This window comes from Danio aesculapii, chromosome 25 (genome assembly GCF_903798145.1).
Source record: "Danio aesculapii chromosome 25, fDanAes4.1, whole genome shotgun sequence".
Taxonomy (NCBI): domain Eukaryota; kingdom Metazoa; phylum Chordata; class Actinopteri; order Cypriniformes; family Danionidae; genus Danio; species Danio aesculapii.
The window spans coordinates 20,025,803-20,043,123 of NC_079459.1; the positions used below are offsets into that span (position 1 = coordinate 20,025,803).

Below are 17,321 nucleotides of genomic sequence, written 5' to 3' on the forward strand. Positions count from 1 at the left end.
TAAAACAAAAACCAAATTAACAATTTCATTATAAAACACTGTTCCAAAAATATTTGCCAAAATCGAAAATGAAATTATTACATTTCTTATTCACTGTGACATAACATCGTCTGTCAAATCGATAAATAGAATTAAATTGCCGATTTAACAATTAGTTTTCACATCAATTTCACATTGTATAAGCGCTATACAAATAAAGGTGAATTGAATCAAGACTGACTGAAAAATAAAATGCAAACACAATTTTTACAAAGCTCGTTATTAACGTTCACACTATAGTAGTGACACAATTCAAATTAAAATGTAAATTTAATTTTTCTTTTATTGACGCTTTTCAGTTTTCATTTTCGATGTCAACCTGTATGCAAATTCTATGCTAATCAGTGGGAGGGGCTGAAATTCGCAGAAATAATGGCGGTTATGTAGCTGCAGAATTACACCAGGTTTCTGATATGACAATGACGATTTCATTTTGATTCGAGTTGAAGCAATACTGAATGTACTTCTACACTTTACAGCTCTCACAAACTCCGATATAGATCCAGTAATTACACGAAATCTTCATGAGGTTGTACAGTTTTTGCCATTTTACTTCTGTAATATATATACACATTAGCAACTCACGCTGTCCCATCTATCAAATATGCACTCAAATACGTCACTTGAATACGCCCCTCCCACTGATTAGCATAGGCTTCTTTGCATACAGGTTGACGTTAAAAATGAAATCGAAAATGAAAACTGAAAAGCGTCAATAAAAGGAAACCTTAAATTTACATTTCATTTGAATTGTGTCACCATTATAGCGTGAACATTAATAAAGAGCTTTGTATATATTGTGTTCGCATTTTATTTTTCAGTTTGGCTTTTCATTTTAATATTGCCAGTCTTGACGCAAAAATGCAGTGAAAATTAAACGTTAAATTGGCAACTTCATTTTAATTATCGAATTGATGGACGACGTGGTCACAGTGAAAATGAAAATAATTTCATTTCATTTTCAATTTTGGCAGATATTTAGCGAACAGTGTTTTATAATGAAATTGTTAATCTGGTTTTCATTTTAATTTCCAATGTTTTTTGATTTATTTTAAATGGGCAGGAAATATCTTCCATAGGGAACAACTTCTGAGTGAGCAAACAGTGAGTAAAATGTAACATTTTCAATTAACAACACAAAAAAAATGAGTTAAAGACCATCCCAATTACAAAAAAAAAGTCCTTTATTTCATTGGGATTCCAGTAAAGAACAATTCTGGTATTTAGCTGTATAATGACATTTCTGAAAACTGCTGGAATTCCCTGGATACTGTAAAAGTGATTCGGCAACCCATTCAATGCACAGGGCTGAACATGACCTCTGTGACAAAACTGTTGTAAAGTGCACTGTTGAATTAAGTGACACAGGAAAAAAAACGCAGACTATCCATCTACAGAAAAACAGAGCGGTCTGACATCTAGTACAAAAATAAATGCTAAATACTTACTGTGTCCAAGCACAAAAATATTATTTCACAGATAGGAACAGGAAATGATTACTGTATTTAGCAGGGCCAACTATTAGTACCACCCACATAATGACATTCAGTTTGGACAGCTCATTTTGATACTTTATTTCTTGTCATATCGTGACGTCTTTACTTCCTCCCCCTCCAAACCCACATCCTTCTTTAGACAGTTATTCTCAATATACAAACATTATGAAGATCTCAACTTACTTGCAAAAGTATCTATACACATATATAAAGGGGGACAGAATGGGCTGAAAACGCATCGGGAGTTTTCAAATATAAAAATAGCGAAGGGCATCTAATTTAACATTTGTACAGAACTTTACGTGCGACCTCTCTGCAGCATTTAACAAGATTAAAGTCATATGCAAACACAAAGCAAAACACACCAGAAATAGACATAGTAGGAATGGTTCATCCAACACTTAAAAGTACATTCCTTCTCTTTAACTGATGCGTTTGTTTGTTTTTAGCATGTAGCACCACTGTAAAGATTTCACTTATAGCCTCTTTTGCAACCTTTGCTGGGTTTAGTGTAACTTAAAGACACAGTACACCCACAAATGAAGATTTGGTGTTTATTTACTCACTCATAGTTTATCTGACATGTAGATTACTTGTTTTTTATTCAGTAGAAAATGTGTAAATCATTTATAAAATGAAATTACAAAGCTAACAGCACTTTGAGAGTCAAACAATATATACAGGCGACACAAAATGAATACCTATAGATCTTAATGATAGATTGAGGTCTTATAAAGCAAGTAACGTTGTGAGAAAACTCAGTTTTTTGCACAGACCAGTTATTTAAAGTATTATTAAGAGTAATAGGCATTAATTTAGCTTTATCTGCATGAATATGCTCTCTTAGACAGAACTCCAAAGAACCACATTTGAGTAAATTGTGAGTAAATCAACTGCAAACTGTCATTTTTGAGTGAACCACCCCTTTAACAACTACTTCAGCATGATGAAAACTACATTTTCCTATTGGCTGATTGCTTTATGCACTGGAGGAATGCTTTGTTCAAAAGCATAATATTTATTCACTTTTCATTAATAATCTGTATGCCAGTTGTGTCTAGATCAGTAAACACACTAATAAAAACAAAAAAATGAGGAAAAAGGTGCTACTTTACGACAGGAAGACCATTCAACAAGAAAAAAAAGACACATCTAGCTGGTATTTGCATCGAACCACTAACCAATTGCTGGTGAATTTTGCCTTATTTGTGTGTTGAACGTGAAATTCTATACAAAAGCAGTATAAAAACATCAGTTCGGAAATAAGAAAGATGCTTCGTATGGACATCTGATCTTCATCAGATCAAAATTTAGCAGGGAAAAGTTCATTTGCAGCCAGCCACTTTGGGGTTGGAGTAAATATACACATATAAAAAAAGCTTTATATACACACAGGATCAGCTTATAATACATATGGATCTGACACAGAGCCACTCTTTCTTTTTTCTTCTCCTTTCAAAAAGAAAAACAAAAAAGAAAGTCTTTTCAGTACACTACGCTCATATTACGGTGAGTTTGGAGGTCAAAGGTTGGCAACGGGAACGTCAAAAAGGTCGCAAAGGCCCTCCGTTTCATCCAGGTTATAGATGTAGTCATGGTCACCCGGAGGAGGGGAAAGACGGAGGAGTGGAGAGAAAACTACGAAAAAACAAAGAGAGGAGTGATACTGTGGCTAGGGTCGAAACTGTTGCTCGCTTTTCATCTAGCTTTATTGATTATGATATAATAGTGTCCGCTTGACATTGTTTGCTATGTACACAATCATTGCAACTTTCATTTCAGGTTTAGTAATAGACCATGTACAGGAGGCCTGACTTATGATCGGCTTTACCTTCTGATGACATCAGCTCCTCCAGCAAATCTGTACTCATTATTTCTGTGAGGAGGAAGGAGGAAATATGTGAGAAATATGAAAGCGATTCTTCCCCGTGTTACTTAAGTGGTTCAGTCAAGCACATTAGCAGTAGATGATTATGATAAATGGCGAGCAGGAACAGAGACTGTCAACTTTAAACTGGTTCTCACCTTTAGGGTCAAACATTTCTGAAAGTTCTTTGGGGAAGTCTAGCACTGAGGACAAAAACAAAGCGAAACAGAAAACAAAGTTAGAATTTATTTAAAATCATAATAATAATAATAATAATAATAATAATAATAATAAAAGGACAAACAAACAAAAACAGCAATAAATATGATAACAAAAAAAAAACTCGTCTGAATTATAACAGAATCATTTTCAAATTAACAGGCACTTACAATCTGAAGGGTCGGTTTTGATTGGTTCAAAAAGCGTTGAGGAATCAGGAAGTGAAGAGCTGTCCAATGAAGCGGATGACTGCAGCTGCTGGGTGTCTGTTGAAGGTGTCGGAATAGCTGTTGCATCTGGGGTGGAGGTGCTTGAAATGTCTGCAAACCCAAACGGAAATTAAATTGAAGAGAATTAATGATACATACATCAACATTAGAATGAAAGAATTAATCCATAGTTTAATATTATAACTACACTTATGTACATTACTTCTACATTTTCTACATCTACAATACCACTACAATTATAACTGTAATAACATCTTTTAAACTCTTACATGATCAATACACATTACACAGCACAAGAAATAGCTTTATTCTGTGAAAGAGCAAATTTATTATTTATATTTGATTTTAGACAACACATTAGCAATGTTTACATTTCAGGAGTTAAAAAATTTGTTATTTAATACCAACAAAAACTAATTGTACATTACCATTAATTATAAGTTTTAGTTTGGACACGCGCACACACACAAACACAAAGTGGCCAGGTAACTATGTGATGCTGGTGAAGGAAAACCATTCCTGACTCGCTCCTCCAAAACACTCCAAAGTTGCTTTATAATATTTGGAACTGATGACTGTGCAGGCCAGGAGATGTGTTCAACTTTACTTTCATTTTCATCAAACCATTCTGTCACCAGTTTTGCTGTGTGTATTGGTGCATTATCATCCTGGTACATGACAAAGCCTTTAAGATACAATGTTTGAAACATTGGGTGCACATGGTCTCCTAGAATGGTTCAATAGTCCTGCAAAGACACGCCCATCTAGCACAAGTATTGGGCGTAGGGAATGCCATGATAACCCAAACCATGCAGCCCAAACCATCACCGATCCACGCCCAAGCTTCACTCTGGGCATACAAAAATCTGGGTGATATACTTCTTTGGGGCTTCTGCACATCGTAACTCTCCAAGATGTAGGAAAGACTGTGAAGGTGAACTCAGAGAACATTCCATGTTTCACATTGTCCACAGCGCAAAATTTTAGTTGCTGGCACCATTAAAACCGATGTTTGGCACTGGCACGAGTGACTAAAGGTTTGGTTATAGCAACTCGGCCATGTATATTGACCCTGTGGAGTTCCCGACGGTTTTGGTGGACACAAGAAAGTTGAGGCGCACATTTAACTCTGCAGTGAATTGGGCAGCTGTGGTTTTATGTTTTTTGGATACAATCTTGTGTGCATTGCAATATTTTAAGCAAAACCATGCTACTACTCTAATTAAACCGTCACACTCTGCTCTTACTTGTGGAATGTGCAATTAATAAAGATTGGCCACTAAGATGGTCAAATTTATCCATGAAACCTCCAAAACTAAATTGGCCAGCGTTTCAGTTTCATTGTCTAACCCCGCTATATGTGTGCATTATATACATATATATATATATATATATACACACACACACACACACACACATACACACATATATAAGGATATAAAGATTATATATGTATATATTAAAAGATTATAAGGTATATTATAAGATAGGATTTCTCAAGCCAGGTGGCACATTAGACCAGGGGCTCATCTCTTGTTTCCAAAAAGCATCACAAACTGCTTGAGAAACTGTTCTACTATGATAATTGGTGATGCACATATTTTGTCAGACGGCTCACGCTCACCAGTCAGGTATCTGTGCGAAAGTATCAAGGTGAAAGTCATCATAGCTTGCGTAGAATAGACCCAGCTCCCAAACCAATTTTGAGAATAGATTACCGGCGATATTCCTTTTATCGCGCAATAAGAGTCTCGCTTAACGCAGCACGTTTTATATATATATATATATATATATATATATATATATATATATATATATATATATATATATATATATATATATATATATATATATATAAATATATATATATTTTTTTTTTTTTTTCTTCATTTACTATTATTATTTTTTATTATGCAGAGAAACACAAATTACATCACAGTATTTAATTAAAATATATCCTGTACTGTACCTGTGGCTGGCACAGCAGGAGGGCCAGAGTTTGTGATGGGAGGGACGGTCGTTGTTGTGATGGTGGTGCTGCTGGTGGTGATGGTTGTGCTGGGACTCTGGCAGGTGGAGGTGGGAGATGGTGTACTGATCGCTGTGGGTTTGGTGGGTGCAACAGCAGCAGAGGTAGTTGAAGCGGGAGTGGACAGGTTTTGAAGCATGTCGTCTGGCGGAGGCACAGGCAGAACCACTGGAGAAGAACTAGAGGGGTCTTTATTCACCAAGAGCACCTCGATGGGACCTGCAGAGCTCTTAAGGTGAATCTGGTACTTCTTTTGTCCATTGACATGCTAATAAAATAAGGTGACATGTTTGTTGTTAAAACATTATGTGAATTGTAAATGAATTGTCAATTAGGAACAATTACAGTAAGTGTTGTTAAGATATTGCATTCAGTGAGTTTTCATACAATTATCATAGAAACAGTTACATTTCAACATGGAAATGAAGTGCTATGTGTGGTTCTACCTATGATTTTTGTTTAATCTAAATGCATGACATCATGGATGATCAGGTTTAATTTCAATAGTATTAAATCAAACTATTTACAAAGAATGTTTCAGATATTGTTCTACTGAACATTAAATCTACACCTGCATCGTGTGTCCTCAGACAACAAAAACCTGTTTCAATTCAAGTTTTATCAGGGCTCGAAACTGTGGCGGTTTTGGTCGCATATGCGCTTTCTGCCTTCAGGTGACAGGGAGCAACAGCCGTGAAAATGCAAAGCGCTGAAGATGAGAGGATGAATGTGTGTGACGGAGTTTTCAGGTAACAGTGTTTGCCACTACACATTTTAAGCGTGGGGTGTTCTGCTTAATCCATCATTTATTAGTCAAGATGATTTCAAATACAATAAAACTGTTAATATACAACTTGTAGTAACATAACTCTTGGTGGGTGCGACTAATTGTTGGCTGGAGCGACTACATTTTTCATGAGTTTTTCATGTTTTAACTATAAATGTGTAGTTTAAAACAATTAACTGTCTGCTTTCTACAAGGTACCTTCAATCTGCATTTAAACTAAAAAAGAAATTTGACACTTATAACGACAACGATGAATATGAAAACACAAAGAACTTACAGATTCAGGCACAGGAACTTCTAACTGTGTTCCTGAAGGAGCTCTGATTGCTAGAAGAGTGTCACCTAGTGGCAAAAAAAAAAAAAATACAGAAAACTTTCATCATTCTTTCATATGAAAACATTAATATATGCAGCATAATGAGTGGCAATATTTATCGTTTCGGAAACATTGCAGCTTTACTGGGTATCTGAATGGAAAAACCAACCTTTAAAGCAATTGCAGAGATCTTGATGCGTTACATATGCCAGAGTGAGTCAAGTTAAGGACATACAACGAATGTAACCTATTATAAATAAAAAAGAAACTTCACTATAAGAGGCATTTTGATGTATTGAAAGAGCTTAAAAGGAAAAAGAATATATACAAAAATTAAACATTTACTGTGTGAATTTACTATCCCTCAGGTCATCTAAGATACAGGTGACTATTTCCTTGAGTAAAATAATATTCGGGGCTCCTGATACCTCAGTTTTGGTCTTACAAAGCAAAATGATGACATCATTCTTGACATTTTTACTTTAAATCCATAGCCTTAGTAACTGTTTGCTCATTAGGGGTGCAACAGTTCAATCTACTCAAGGTTCGGTATATATCACAGTTTTAGTACGATATGTTCTGTGCTATGCTCAGAAAAAAAATGCCTACAGGACAATTCAAGGAACAATAAACATATTGATTGGGTAACAAACACCTGACAAAGCAACAGCTTCACACATTTCAATGTTCTCGCATTAAAGTAGGGAAAATTTTGAAAACTGTATGTTCAAATAAACCGCTTAGGAAAATAAGCTTAAATTTCCCCTTTTCTATTTTACATCTTGACTCAACAGTCTCAACCAATTATGCAGATAATAACTGTCAACACATCTTAATTACTGAGCACTTCTAAACTATTGATTACTTCTGTTTACATTATGCTCGCATTAACAAGGCAACAACGCATTTTTATTTACAATTTCTACATGATTTTATTATGATTCCAGAGAGCTCAGTTTCACTTTTGTAGTGAACGAAACTTAAGCAAAGAAAGAGCGTTCGGCTCTGCTCTCTTAATTCAGCGGGAACAGTACATAGAGAAGAAAACTGTTCATAGCAGACAGCGGGTAAACAGAGTAGCGAGAGTGTTTGGGTGCCAAACACCACCCAGAAGGAGCAGGACTGAATTGACAGACCTGTTGTATGCCCGCGTCCGTATGGGACGCTTTTGGGTCTGGGTCTTTGCAACAACAACTAAAGGCCGGCTCACACTGTGATTTTTTTATAATCCTGAACGATTGTAGCATGTCAGACTGCACGATCATGGCTCCTTTGTCACACTGTAAGATCTCAGCTGTCAAAGTCAGACTGAACATCAATGAAGACGGTCCAAACACGAAAGAAAACGCCCCTGGAGTTAGACGTCATCCACTCGTGACACTTTCACTATCCAGCGTTCTAAAATGATTCCTCACAGCAAACATAAACAATCTGTAGCCACAATTTTGCAGACGGCGTGTCTCAATAATAAAACCAGAAAGAAAAAAAACTGTTTTGAATTGTCGTATGAATCGCGTCATCAGATTCTGCGCTCCTATTAGTTCTTGGATTGACTCTCTTCACAGCTCGTCACACTGCAGGAAAGTGTCTGAAATCTTCTGACACTGTCTGAACTTCATCAGAGGAAAAATCTGATCACAACAGGCACTAAGCGGCTGTCTGTGAAGATGTCAAACCAACAATCAAAGATCACAAATTTTAGCCCAGGATTTCAGGAATCTTTTAGGATTTCCCAAATTTGTCTCAGATGACAGAATAATGGCTGAAATCTCACAGCGTGAGCAGGGCTTAAAACGGCCTTCGTTCTGTTTTTGTGTCTGTCTGAATTTATATTGAGTGTCTGTTAAAACACGGACAGCAATGCGCTGTGATTTGGCCTCACCTGCGCTTGATCTCCTTCACTTGCCATGCTGAAACACACAAACTCAACACGCACACACCGACACGTGAGGAAATGTGATGTCAACAACAGATTTACATACTAAGAGGTGATTGGACAGGTCTTCGCATGGGCAATGGATGGGAAATGTAATCGGAAGCATATAACGCCGGAACTGCTTTGCTGAAGTTGTTTTTATTAACAAACCAATATTAACTAGACGAATCAAGTTCATAGACAAACTTAATGGTGGCCTGAGCAAGCCTCATCTGAAAGTTTGAATTAGCTTTAAAGTTTAAATCATTGAAGTAGTTTTTAAAAAGTGGGAAACAGTTGTCACAGAGAGATAACTATGTGTTAGCATGTTTCTAGTATGATGTTGCTAGGGTGTTCTGAGTGGTTATAAAGGCGTTGCTAGGTGGTTGCTAAGATGTTCTGATTGGTTGCTAGGCGGTTGTTAGGTGTTGCTAGGTGGTTGCCAAGGCATTGCTAGGGTTTCCTAGGTAGTTACTAAGGTGTTGGTAGGTTGTTGCTAAGGTGTTCTGAATGGTTGCTAGATCATTGCTAAGTTGTTGCTAGGTGGTTGTTTAGGCATTGCTAGGTGGTTGCCTAGATGTTCTAGGTGACTGCTAAGGCATTGATAGGTGATTGCTAAGGAGTTGCTAGGATGTTCTGAGTGGTTGCTAAGGCATTGCTAGGTGGTAGCTAAGGTGTTGGTAGATGGTTGGTAGAGTGTTTGCCATAAATGAGCATATTGTTAGCATGGTTCTTGTAAGAATTAGCATGATGCTAGCATGTTTTTAGTATAAACTAGCAAGTTGTTAGCATAAATTAGCATGTTATTAGTATGTTTATAGTATAAAGTAGCACCTTGCTAATGTTTATAGAATAAATTAGCATGTTGCTAGTATGATCTGATATGTTGTTAGTATAGGTGGTTGACAGATTGGTAGTCAGAGTTAAATGAGCCCAAACTTAAGTCTGTATGACAGTCTGGTGAAAAGTTATGACGTCCTAAAGTTTGGTCCAAAGTTGACTTTTACAAATAAACAAGGTTTCAGCCTTGCCTTCCCTAAAAATCATCTTTAATGGTCCACTGAAAAAAACAAATGTCACCTACATCTTGGACACACCATGTGCGTGATTAAATTAACATTTAATAATATTTATAGGTGAACTGTTCCTTTACACACGGCACAGTGAGTACACCATTCAGAAAACAAAAACCGATAGAGGCATTTAGAAGGATATGGGCTGTTTAGAGAGTCGTCGGTCACATTCTTTATGCTCTGCTGAACCCAAACTCTCTGCTGGTCCAATTCATGTTCCCTTCTGTCCAGATCCTCCAGTTCCAACTTGAGATCTATCAGCTTGTCTGCAATCTCGCGCGTGTTGCAACCCGGACCAACACCCCTACAAACGAACAAAAATAGAAACAGACATTTAGATCAGATGAATTAGTTGACATCGAAGCAGATCTGTTTCTAAAACATAAATAGCCAGGGCATAATAAAGACATTCGTTTTGAACAGATGCCTCAGAAGAGCCATTAGGAGTACTTTTGTGGTCGTCTCTTAAAATAAACCTTGTTTAACTGACTAATTTATAATGTAATATTTCAAAAATCACTATAAAAATAATAAAACCATTACTGTTATTCAAATTTAAAATTAAGACTGCATTTATTTGATCAAAAATTCAGTAAACTAAAAAAGTATAGTTCGTAGACAAACTTTATGGTGGCTTGAGAAAGCCTCGTCTGAAAGTTTTAATTAGCTTTTAAAGTTTAAAGTAGTTTAAGTTTGAAACAGAACTATGTTTGCATATTTCTAAAATGGATTGGCATGTGTGTTGCTACGTGGTTGCTAGAGTGTTCTAAATGGTTTCTATGGTGTTGTGAGTGGTTGCTTAGGTGTTGCTAGGGTGTTCTGAGTGGTTGCTAGGCGGTTGCTAAAGCAGTGCAAGGGTGTTTTGACTGGTTGCAAGTAGGGGTGTGGCGGTAACCGCATCACCGCCTTACCGCCATAATGAGATGTCAACCGCGGTGATGTGGTTATTACCGTCATCACCGCCCATTTTAGTTTATTATTTATTTTTGCTTGTGAATCTTTCAGGATTGTATAGAAAAACTGAATAAACTAAAAAGGAATAAAAGGCCTGCCCTAAGTATTTTCCACTTAAATTACAAATTTAGATTACAAAACGCAAACACTGAATCCTTTTTTAATAACCAGCATAGGCTGTTTTTATTTTAAGCTTATTTTAATAAAGCAGACCTACTAACTCAAATCAATCGCTCCACAGAAAATAAGCATTTTTAACGCACCGCTGTAATTTCTATATTCCAATCCCTTTATCAACATTTTTAATACAAGTCATTATTTTAAAGATTATGACTTGAGAATATGATTTTACCTCAGCGCTGCACTTTTCTCCTTCACCCTTGCGCTGAGTTCAGGTGATGGAGTGTTGTGAAGTAGTTAAACTCTCCTCAGTTTAATTTACAGTGTCAAACTAGCACAAGAATATCAGTATATTAATATAGGCTTTGCTAAAAAGCTGGTCAAATGTAGGTCTTTTTTTACAGAAGCTATAAACACACGCGCATGCTGCGACCGGTGATGAGTCAACAATCGCATATATTTTGACTCAAAGTAGGCTATAGCATATAATAATTTTGTGTAAAGACATTTATAAAAATATGTAGCTAATATATCACAGGGGTTGTGTAGCAGAATTACAGTGGAGCATTAAATCCTTTTTTTCCCATGGAGCGAAACAAACACTGCAGTTGTGTAGCGGATGGAGACGCACAAAATATACAATTCAGATATTTTCGTCGGAAGAAAAATATTCTTTGAACGAATTTCGTTTTGTACAATTTGTATCTTAGTTTTTGTCGGTCAGTTATTTACAAAATAAACAAGAATAACTAATAAACTTTGAGGTGAAGCGATGTGCCTCAGGGTCCGCATATGCCGCGGCCAAAGCACAAACCGGTTAAATACAATTAAATACTGTAATATAAATAAAATAAAAGTGAAATATTCAGTTTGGAATATTGAATCTTTGTTAACTGTATGATAAAAATTAAAACAGCAGCCTATACTATCACTCTTTATGACAAACATCCATTGATCAGTCAGTTTCGCTTTAGTTTAATCAAAGCGTTTGAACTTTCTGATATTTTAGGCAAAGTGGTCTGCATAACCAATGATCGAACTTATCCACCTGCGACCCACCCATAATTAAACATCATGTAGGCGAGCTGGCTTATTGATTACCTGAACCGTGTATTAACGGCTGCACCAGCATAATCGAGTTCTGCGTATTAATAGCAGCACCAGCAGATATAAGAGAGTTTATTAAAAAGCCTATATAAATATACTGATATTCCTGTGCCAGTTTGATAGTTTAACTACTTCACACTTACTCATGGTTTCCGCTACATTCATTCTTCCATGGCGGGGCGCCACGCCAGGATTCATCCCGCCACGGCTACATTACAGCTTCTCATTCAAATTTTTTTATTATTTTAATAGCAGGTGATAATCGCACCAAAGCGTAATAAAAGGTAAGTGAATTATAACAGCGCGAACTTTTCTGTAACCGTAGTAGTGCTGTGTTTGTTTAACCCTTTAAGGTTACGTGCTGACTGACTGACTGGCTTACTGTGACAGGTGCGTTATGCGTGAGGCCAGCAAACACGACGCCGTTTTACTTTATTTCAGGACGCATTAATACCGGAGGCATTCATACATATTTATAGAAAATCTATTAAAGGCTGGATACTCGTTACACAAACGCACTAAATCGCACTTCAGCAGCGTTTATTTGAGAGCGCACAAGAAGATCTGCGCGCTCTTAAAGCGGCTTATATTTGAGGGGGAGGCAAGAAGTTTTGTGCACGAGCAGAAAAAAATCGGCGCGCAAGCAGAGATCCGCATGCTGTAGGCTATTATATAAATGTGATCTCGACTTCTAATACTGCGCTCACGACATTTGTCATTGAAATAACGCCACATGTAGTTAGTAGATCTCTGTAAAAAAGGCCTGCCGCCACAGCTGGAAAAAACCCTAGAGGAAACACTGTGTATATGTAAATATGTATGTGTATGTATGTGTGTATATATATATATATATATATATATGCATGCGCGCGGTTAACCGACATACCGCATGATTTCTTGCTTCATCACCGCGGTAACAGAAAATCCGTTACCGTCACAGCCCTAGTTGCAAGTTGCTGCTATGCTGTTGCTAGGGTTTTCTGAGTAGTTAAAGTGCTTTATGTGGTTGCTAGGCGGTTGCTATGGTGTTCTAGGTCATTGCTAAGGCGTTGCTAGGTGGTTGTTAGGGTATTCTGAGCTTTTGCTAGTCGGTTGCTAAGGCTACTCGGTGGTTGCTAAGGTGTTGCTAGGCAGTTGTTAAGGTGTTTTGAGTGGTTGCTAGGCAGTTGCTAACATAAATTAGCATGGTTTTAGTATGGATTAGCATGTTGCTAGCATGTTTCTAGTATAAACTAGCATGATGTTAGCATGAATTAGCATGTTGCTAGTATTATTAGTATGCTTGTTGTTTTCATGATAATGTTTACTCTCATTTTGGAAACTCCTGAGGTAAATAAGTGATATCTCTGATCTTTAATATTAAACCCATTTAAAATGCTTAACTTCCCACCTCCAGCCGCAATGACTTCTGGGACTCCTAGAGCGAGTTCAGTGCTCAAGTCTGCATCGGTGCGTCTTGATTTTGGAACTGAACTTTGGCAGCTGATGATGTTACACGAGAAAACGAGGACACAAGATAGCTGAAGAACGCATATTGAGAAATAACCAGTATGACTGTCTGGCGCAAAGTTATGAGGTCACACAGTTTGGTCCAACGTTAAGTCAATGGGACTTTTCTGAATTTTCCGGGTCAGTTTTGGAACAACCGTAAGTCAGATCAGTTGGAAAAGATACAGCAGGTTAATTCAGTATAGTTTGGAGGTTTGGAGTTAGTTTGGTGATTGTAGTAAAACAGTCTAAGAAGAAGAAGGAAGAATAATAAGTTTGTGGTATAACAGTAAGTTGGCTTTCTCAAGCCACCATAAATATTACAGAAAATATTATTATAAATGTACAATAGCTATTATACTAACAAAATGTTATATAAATCAACATTATTATTTTTTAAATGTGGCTATTAGTTGACATTATTCTTTAAAAATATTCTTTTGTGCTTTGTGAAATGTACTTTTTATAATACTATATTATCTTTCATGTCATGTCTGACCAGTTTAACAACTCCTCACAGAATAAACTTCCCTCCTCCCCAAAACTGTACGGACCCCAAATCTAGTATATACAGACTACTTACTAAAATAAAATAAAATAATAGTACTAATATATTACAACACAAACTATTTTAAGACGATATTCAAAAGTTTAAATCATTAACTACTAAGTTAATCGATATAAACTAAACTTTATAGATAGTTTTCCCTATTGTCAAAAATACGTTTATACCATTTTAAATAATCCCTTATTAATTGTACAAATATTCTAGCTATAGCTAAACTTTTTTAAAACAGACACTTTATTTGCATTTAATACACTTTCTATTAGGGAATCGCAATAAAATTAATGTCGATAACGATCAGCCAATCACACAGCAGATATATGCAACAACAGGAATCTATAATTGTGTTGATATTAGAGATTCACAGAAATTTTGGTTGGTTAAAATTATCGGCCGAAAATAGATCATGCTGCGTCACCCAGTATTGTTCAGCAGCACCCTCGTTTCACTTTCCCGCCAGCAGTATCCGCCTTCAGTCATGGTTGGGATACTCTTTTAAAAGTGGAAGCATTAAAAACTTATATCGAAATATGTATCGTTATTGTTCAATATAGAAAATAATCAGCGAGACTGCATTTTAGCCATATCGCCCAGCCCTACTTTCTATTAAAACAACATCACTTTTTTTCTTTTAATTGAATGCGAAACCAAACAGGACTTTTTTATAAATAATAATATCTCAGTATCTGTGCATTAATAAGCAGACAGACTTGAATAAAAACCAGACACAATTATAATAAATCTTGTAAAGCATCATATTTTTGCATAATTAACATTAAAATAATATAATAGAAAACAAGACAGCTGAGGTTCTTTGAACTTGGTAGAAGGGCTGCACATTATATTGTTTCAGCATCGATATTGCAATGCGTGCATCCACAATAATCACATCGCAGGATTTACAATGTTGAATCTAGATTATAGTTGGCCAGGAGTCACAAAACACAGGATGTTTAGAGTCACTGCTATGATTGTCTATAATAAAGTGAAGGTTTATCCTTTGCATCAATTTATGCCTTTGACAGAACATTTTGAGATTTATTTCATTTAGTTATTTATACAACGAAGATATTGTGTTAACTTACATGAACAAAAAATGCATTTCTTAGAATCTTTTGTGTATTTGCCATGCGCAAATAGGTGCATTTTAAACCCAAAACAAAATTATTTTGCATACCACACAGGCAGATTATTTAGCTTGTTTTAAGGAAAATCTCACTTAATTTTGACTTCTTATTTCTGAAAGTGAAATTTTTTTTTTTTTTTTAGATATTTGGACTAGAGACAAGGCAACCCCAAGTAATTTACATTGTGGCTAATTTATGTACCTAAATACATGTTAGACTTCCTAGAAAAAGTCAAGTAAAGAATTCAAACCATCTGGTAAAGCAATTTATAAAGCAAAATTTATCACAAAAAAATATATAATAATTTTTCAATATTGTGCAGCCCTATTTGGTAGCCTATTAAAATATATTGATGCAAAAAGCTAACAGAAGAGAGGCCAACAAATATAGGATTCAGTATATTTCCACAGTATACATCTGCATCTTACTTCCACTGGATGCTGTTTTTGGATTTCTTCTCGATGAGTCCAATGCCTTCCAAAACATTGGTGATGTCATAGATGCGCCGTTTCTGCCTTACAGCCAAAGTATCTGCAGCCTAAAATCACATTCAACAGAACAACTTATTTAATAGACTTAAATCTAAAAATTTTATTGCATTTTGAAAATGTTTTGTATTGGCATTCCTAAAATCAAGAGTAGACTTAGAAACACTTGATCATTTACAAATGTTTTTGTGACTTAAATGTTAGCCATATTATGAAAGACTTGTCCGGTCACCATTCACTTGCAGTGCATCTTAATTCAATGAAAGAAAGTGAATGGTGACCGAGGCTGTCATTCAGCCCAACATCTCCTTTTGTGGTCTCACTAAAAACTAATGTTCGGAACAAAACTCAGAGTGAATATATATTGACAAAAGGCTCATTTCTTTAAAATGTCTCGTTAAAACTAATATAAGAGACAAAAAATCAGGTTTGACAAGTAACCAAACTAACGTTAAGATGCGGCCAACTTCCAGTAGCGCCTGCGCAACTCTAAACTCCCTCAAACACAACATAGAACAATTCAAACCAACATTTTTGAATTCGAATACACTTTATACCTACAAAACCAGGTTTAATCTCCAAATCATGCTTTGAAACTCATCCACCATTCGCATAGGCCTAAACTTCCCAAAACTCCAGAGCACGTGCTTGTTTTGAAGGCTTTTGTTTGAGTTTTCAGCCCGGGTGGAAACTACTTTTCCACCGCAAATAAACTCCGGAGTACAACAACAAACACCGGAGCGGATTATAGAACTGCTGACTGCAGTGACATTACATTTGCAACCTGTTAGCTGACTAGTCTAACTTAGTGAAGGAGCTAGTGTATTGTCGTGGGAGTTGAGTGAGGGGATGTGCGTGCACGCGACCCCCTCCTCCCTTAGCAAAGCAACTTTTATACGATCTGTAGTTTATCTGTATGCATGCACACATTTCAAAAGATAAATGCGGTGCATGCGCTGTGTGTCTCGCGAGCGCGTGTGATATTGAATAGATGTATAGGTGATGAGCTGATGTCGTGCTTACAGCTTTCAGATCCAGCACTCCGTCCTTCGCTTCCTGCAGTAGAGTCACAAATTTGGTGGTGAGCAGTCCGAGACTTTTCTCGTGGCGACTGGGGGTCTGCGGCTGCAGCGACTCTCCCATCGCTCCTAGTTCGTTTCTTCCGGTTTCTAAATCCATCAGGATGATGTTGAAGTATTAATAAGTCCCCGCAGTTGTGTTTATGGTTGCATAAATAACGCTTTCTGCTTGCTATATCGCTGACAGCACAGCTCCTGCCGCGTAAACGCTCGCTTCCCGTCAACGACCGGCGATTCGCAAACCATGGACAGGAAAGTTGTCCTCAAAATGAGGGAGCAGCGACCGCTGTTTGGGACACGGGTCACCCGAACCCAGATGGCCTAACAGAACAGGAGGTCTTACGAGCACCAGAGCTGAGCTGCTTGAATGACTGAAGCCGTTGAAGGCGCGGTGCATCATGGGATGACCTGGTAAAAAAAAT

The 17,321-nt window shown here is 36.7% G+C and overlaps 1 protein-coding gene across 1 annotated transcript; it reads right to left on the minus strand.

Annotated features, from left to right (window-relative positions):
* Positions 1–1,205: 1,205 nt before the first annotated feature.
* e2f4 (E2F transcription factor 4) lies at positions 1,206–17,289 on the minus strand. The gene is made up of 10 exons (XM_056451923.1): positions 16,844–17,289; positions 15,761–15,870; positions 10,114–10,275; positions 7,153–7,196; positions 6,945–7,009; positions 5,821–6,148; positions 3,792–3,941; positions 3,561–3,605; positions 3,367–3,411; positions 1,206–3,173 (listed from the first exon to the last, which is right to left on the minus strand). The coding sequence occupies exons 1-10, from the start codon at positions 16,997–16,999 to the stop codon at positions 3,058–3,060; spliced, it is 1,221 nt and encodes a 406-aa protein (XP_056307898.1). The 5' UTR covers positions 17,000–17,289; the 3' UTR covers positions 1,206–3,057.
* Between the last annotated feature and the right edge of the window lie 32 nt (positions 17,290–17,321).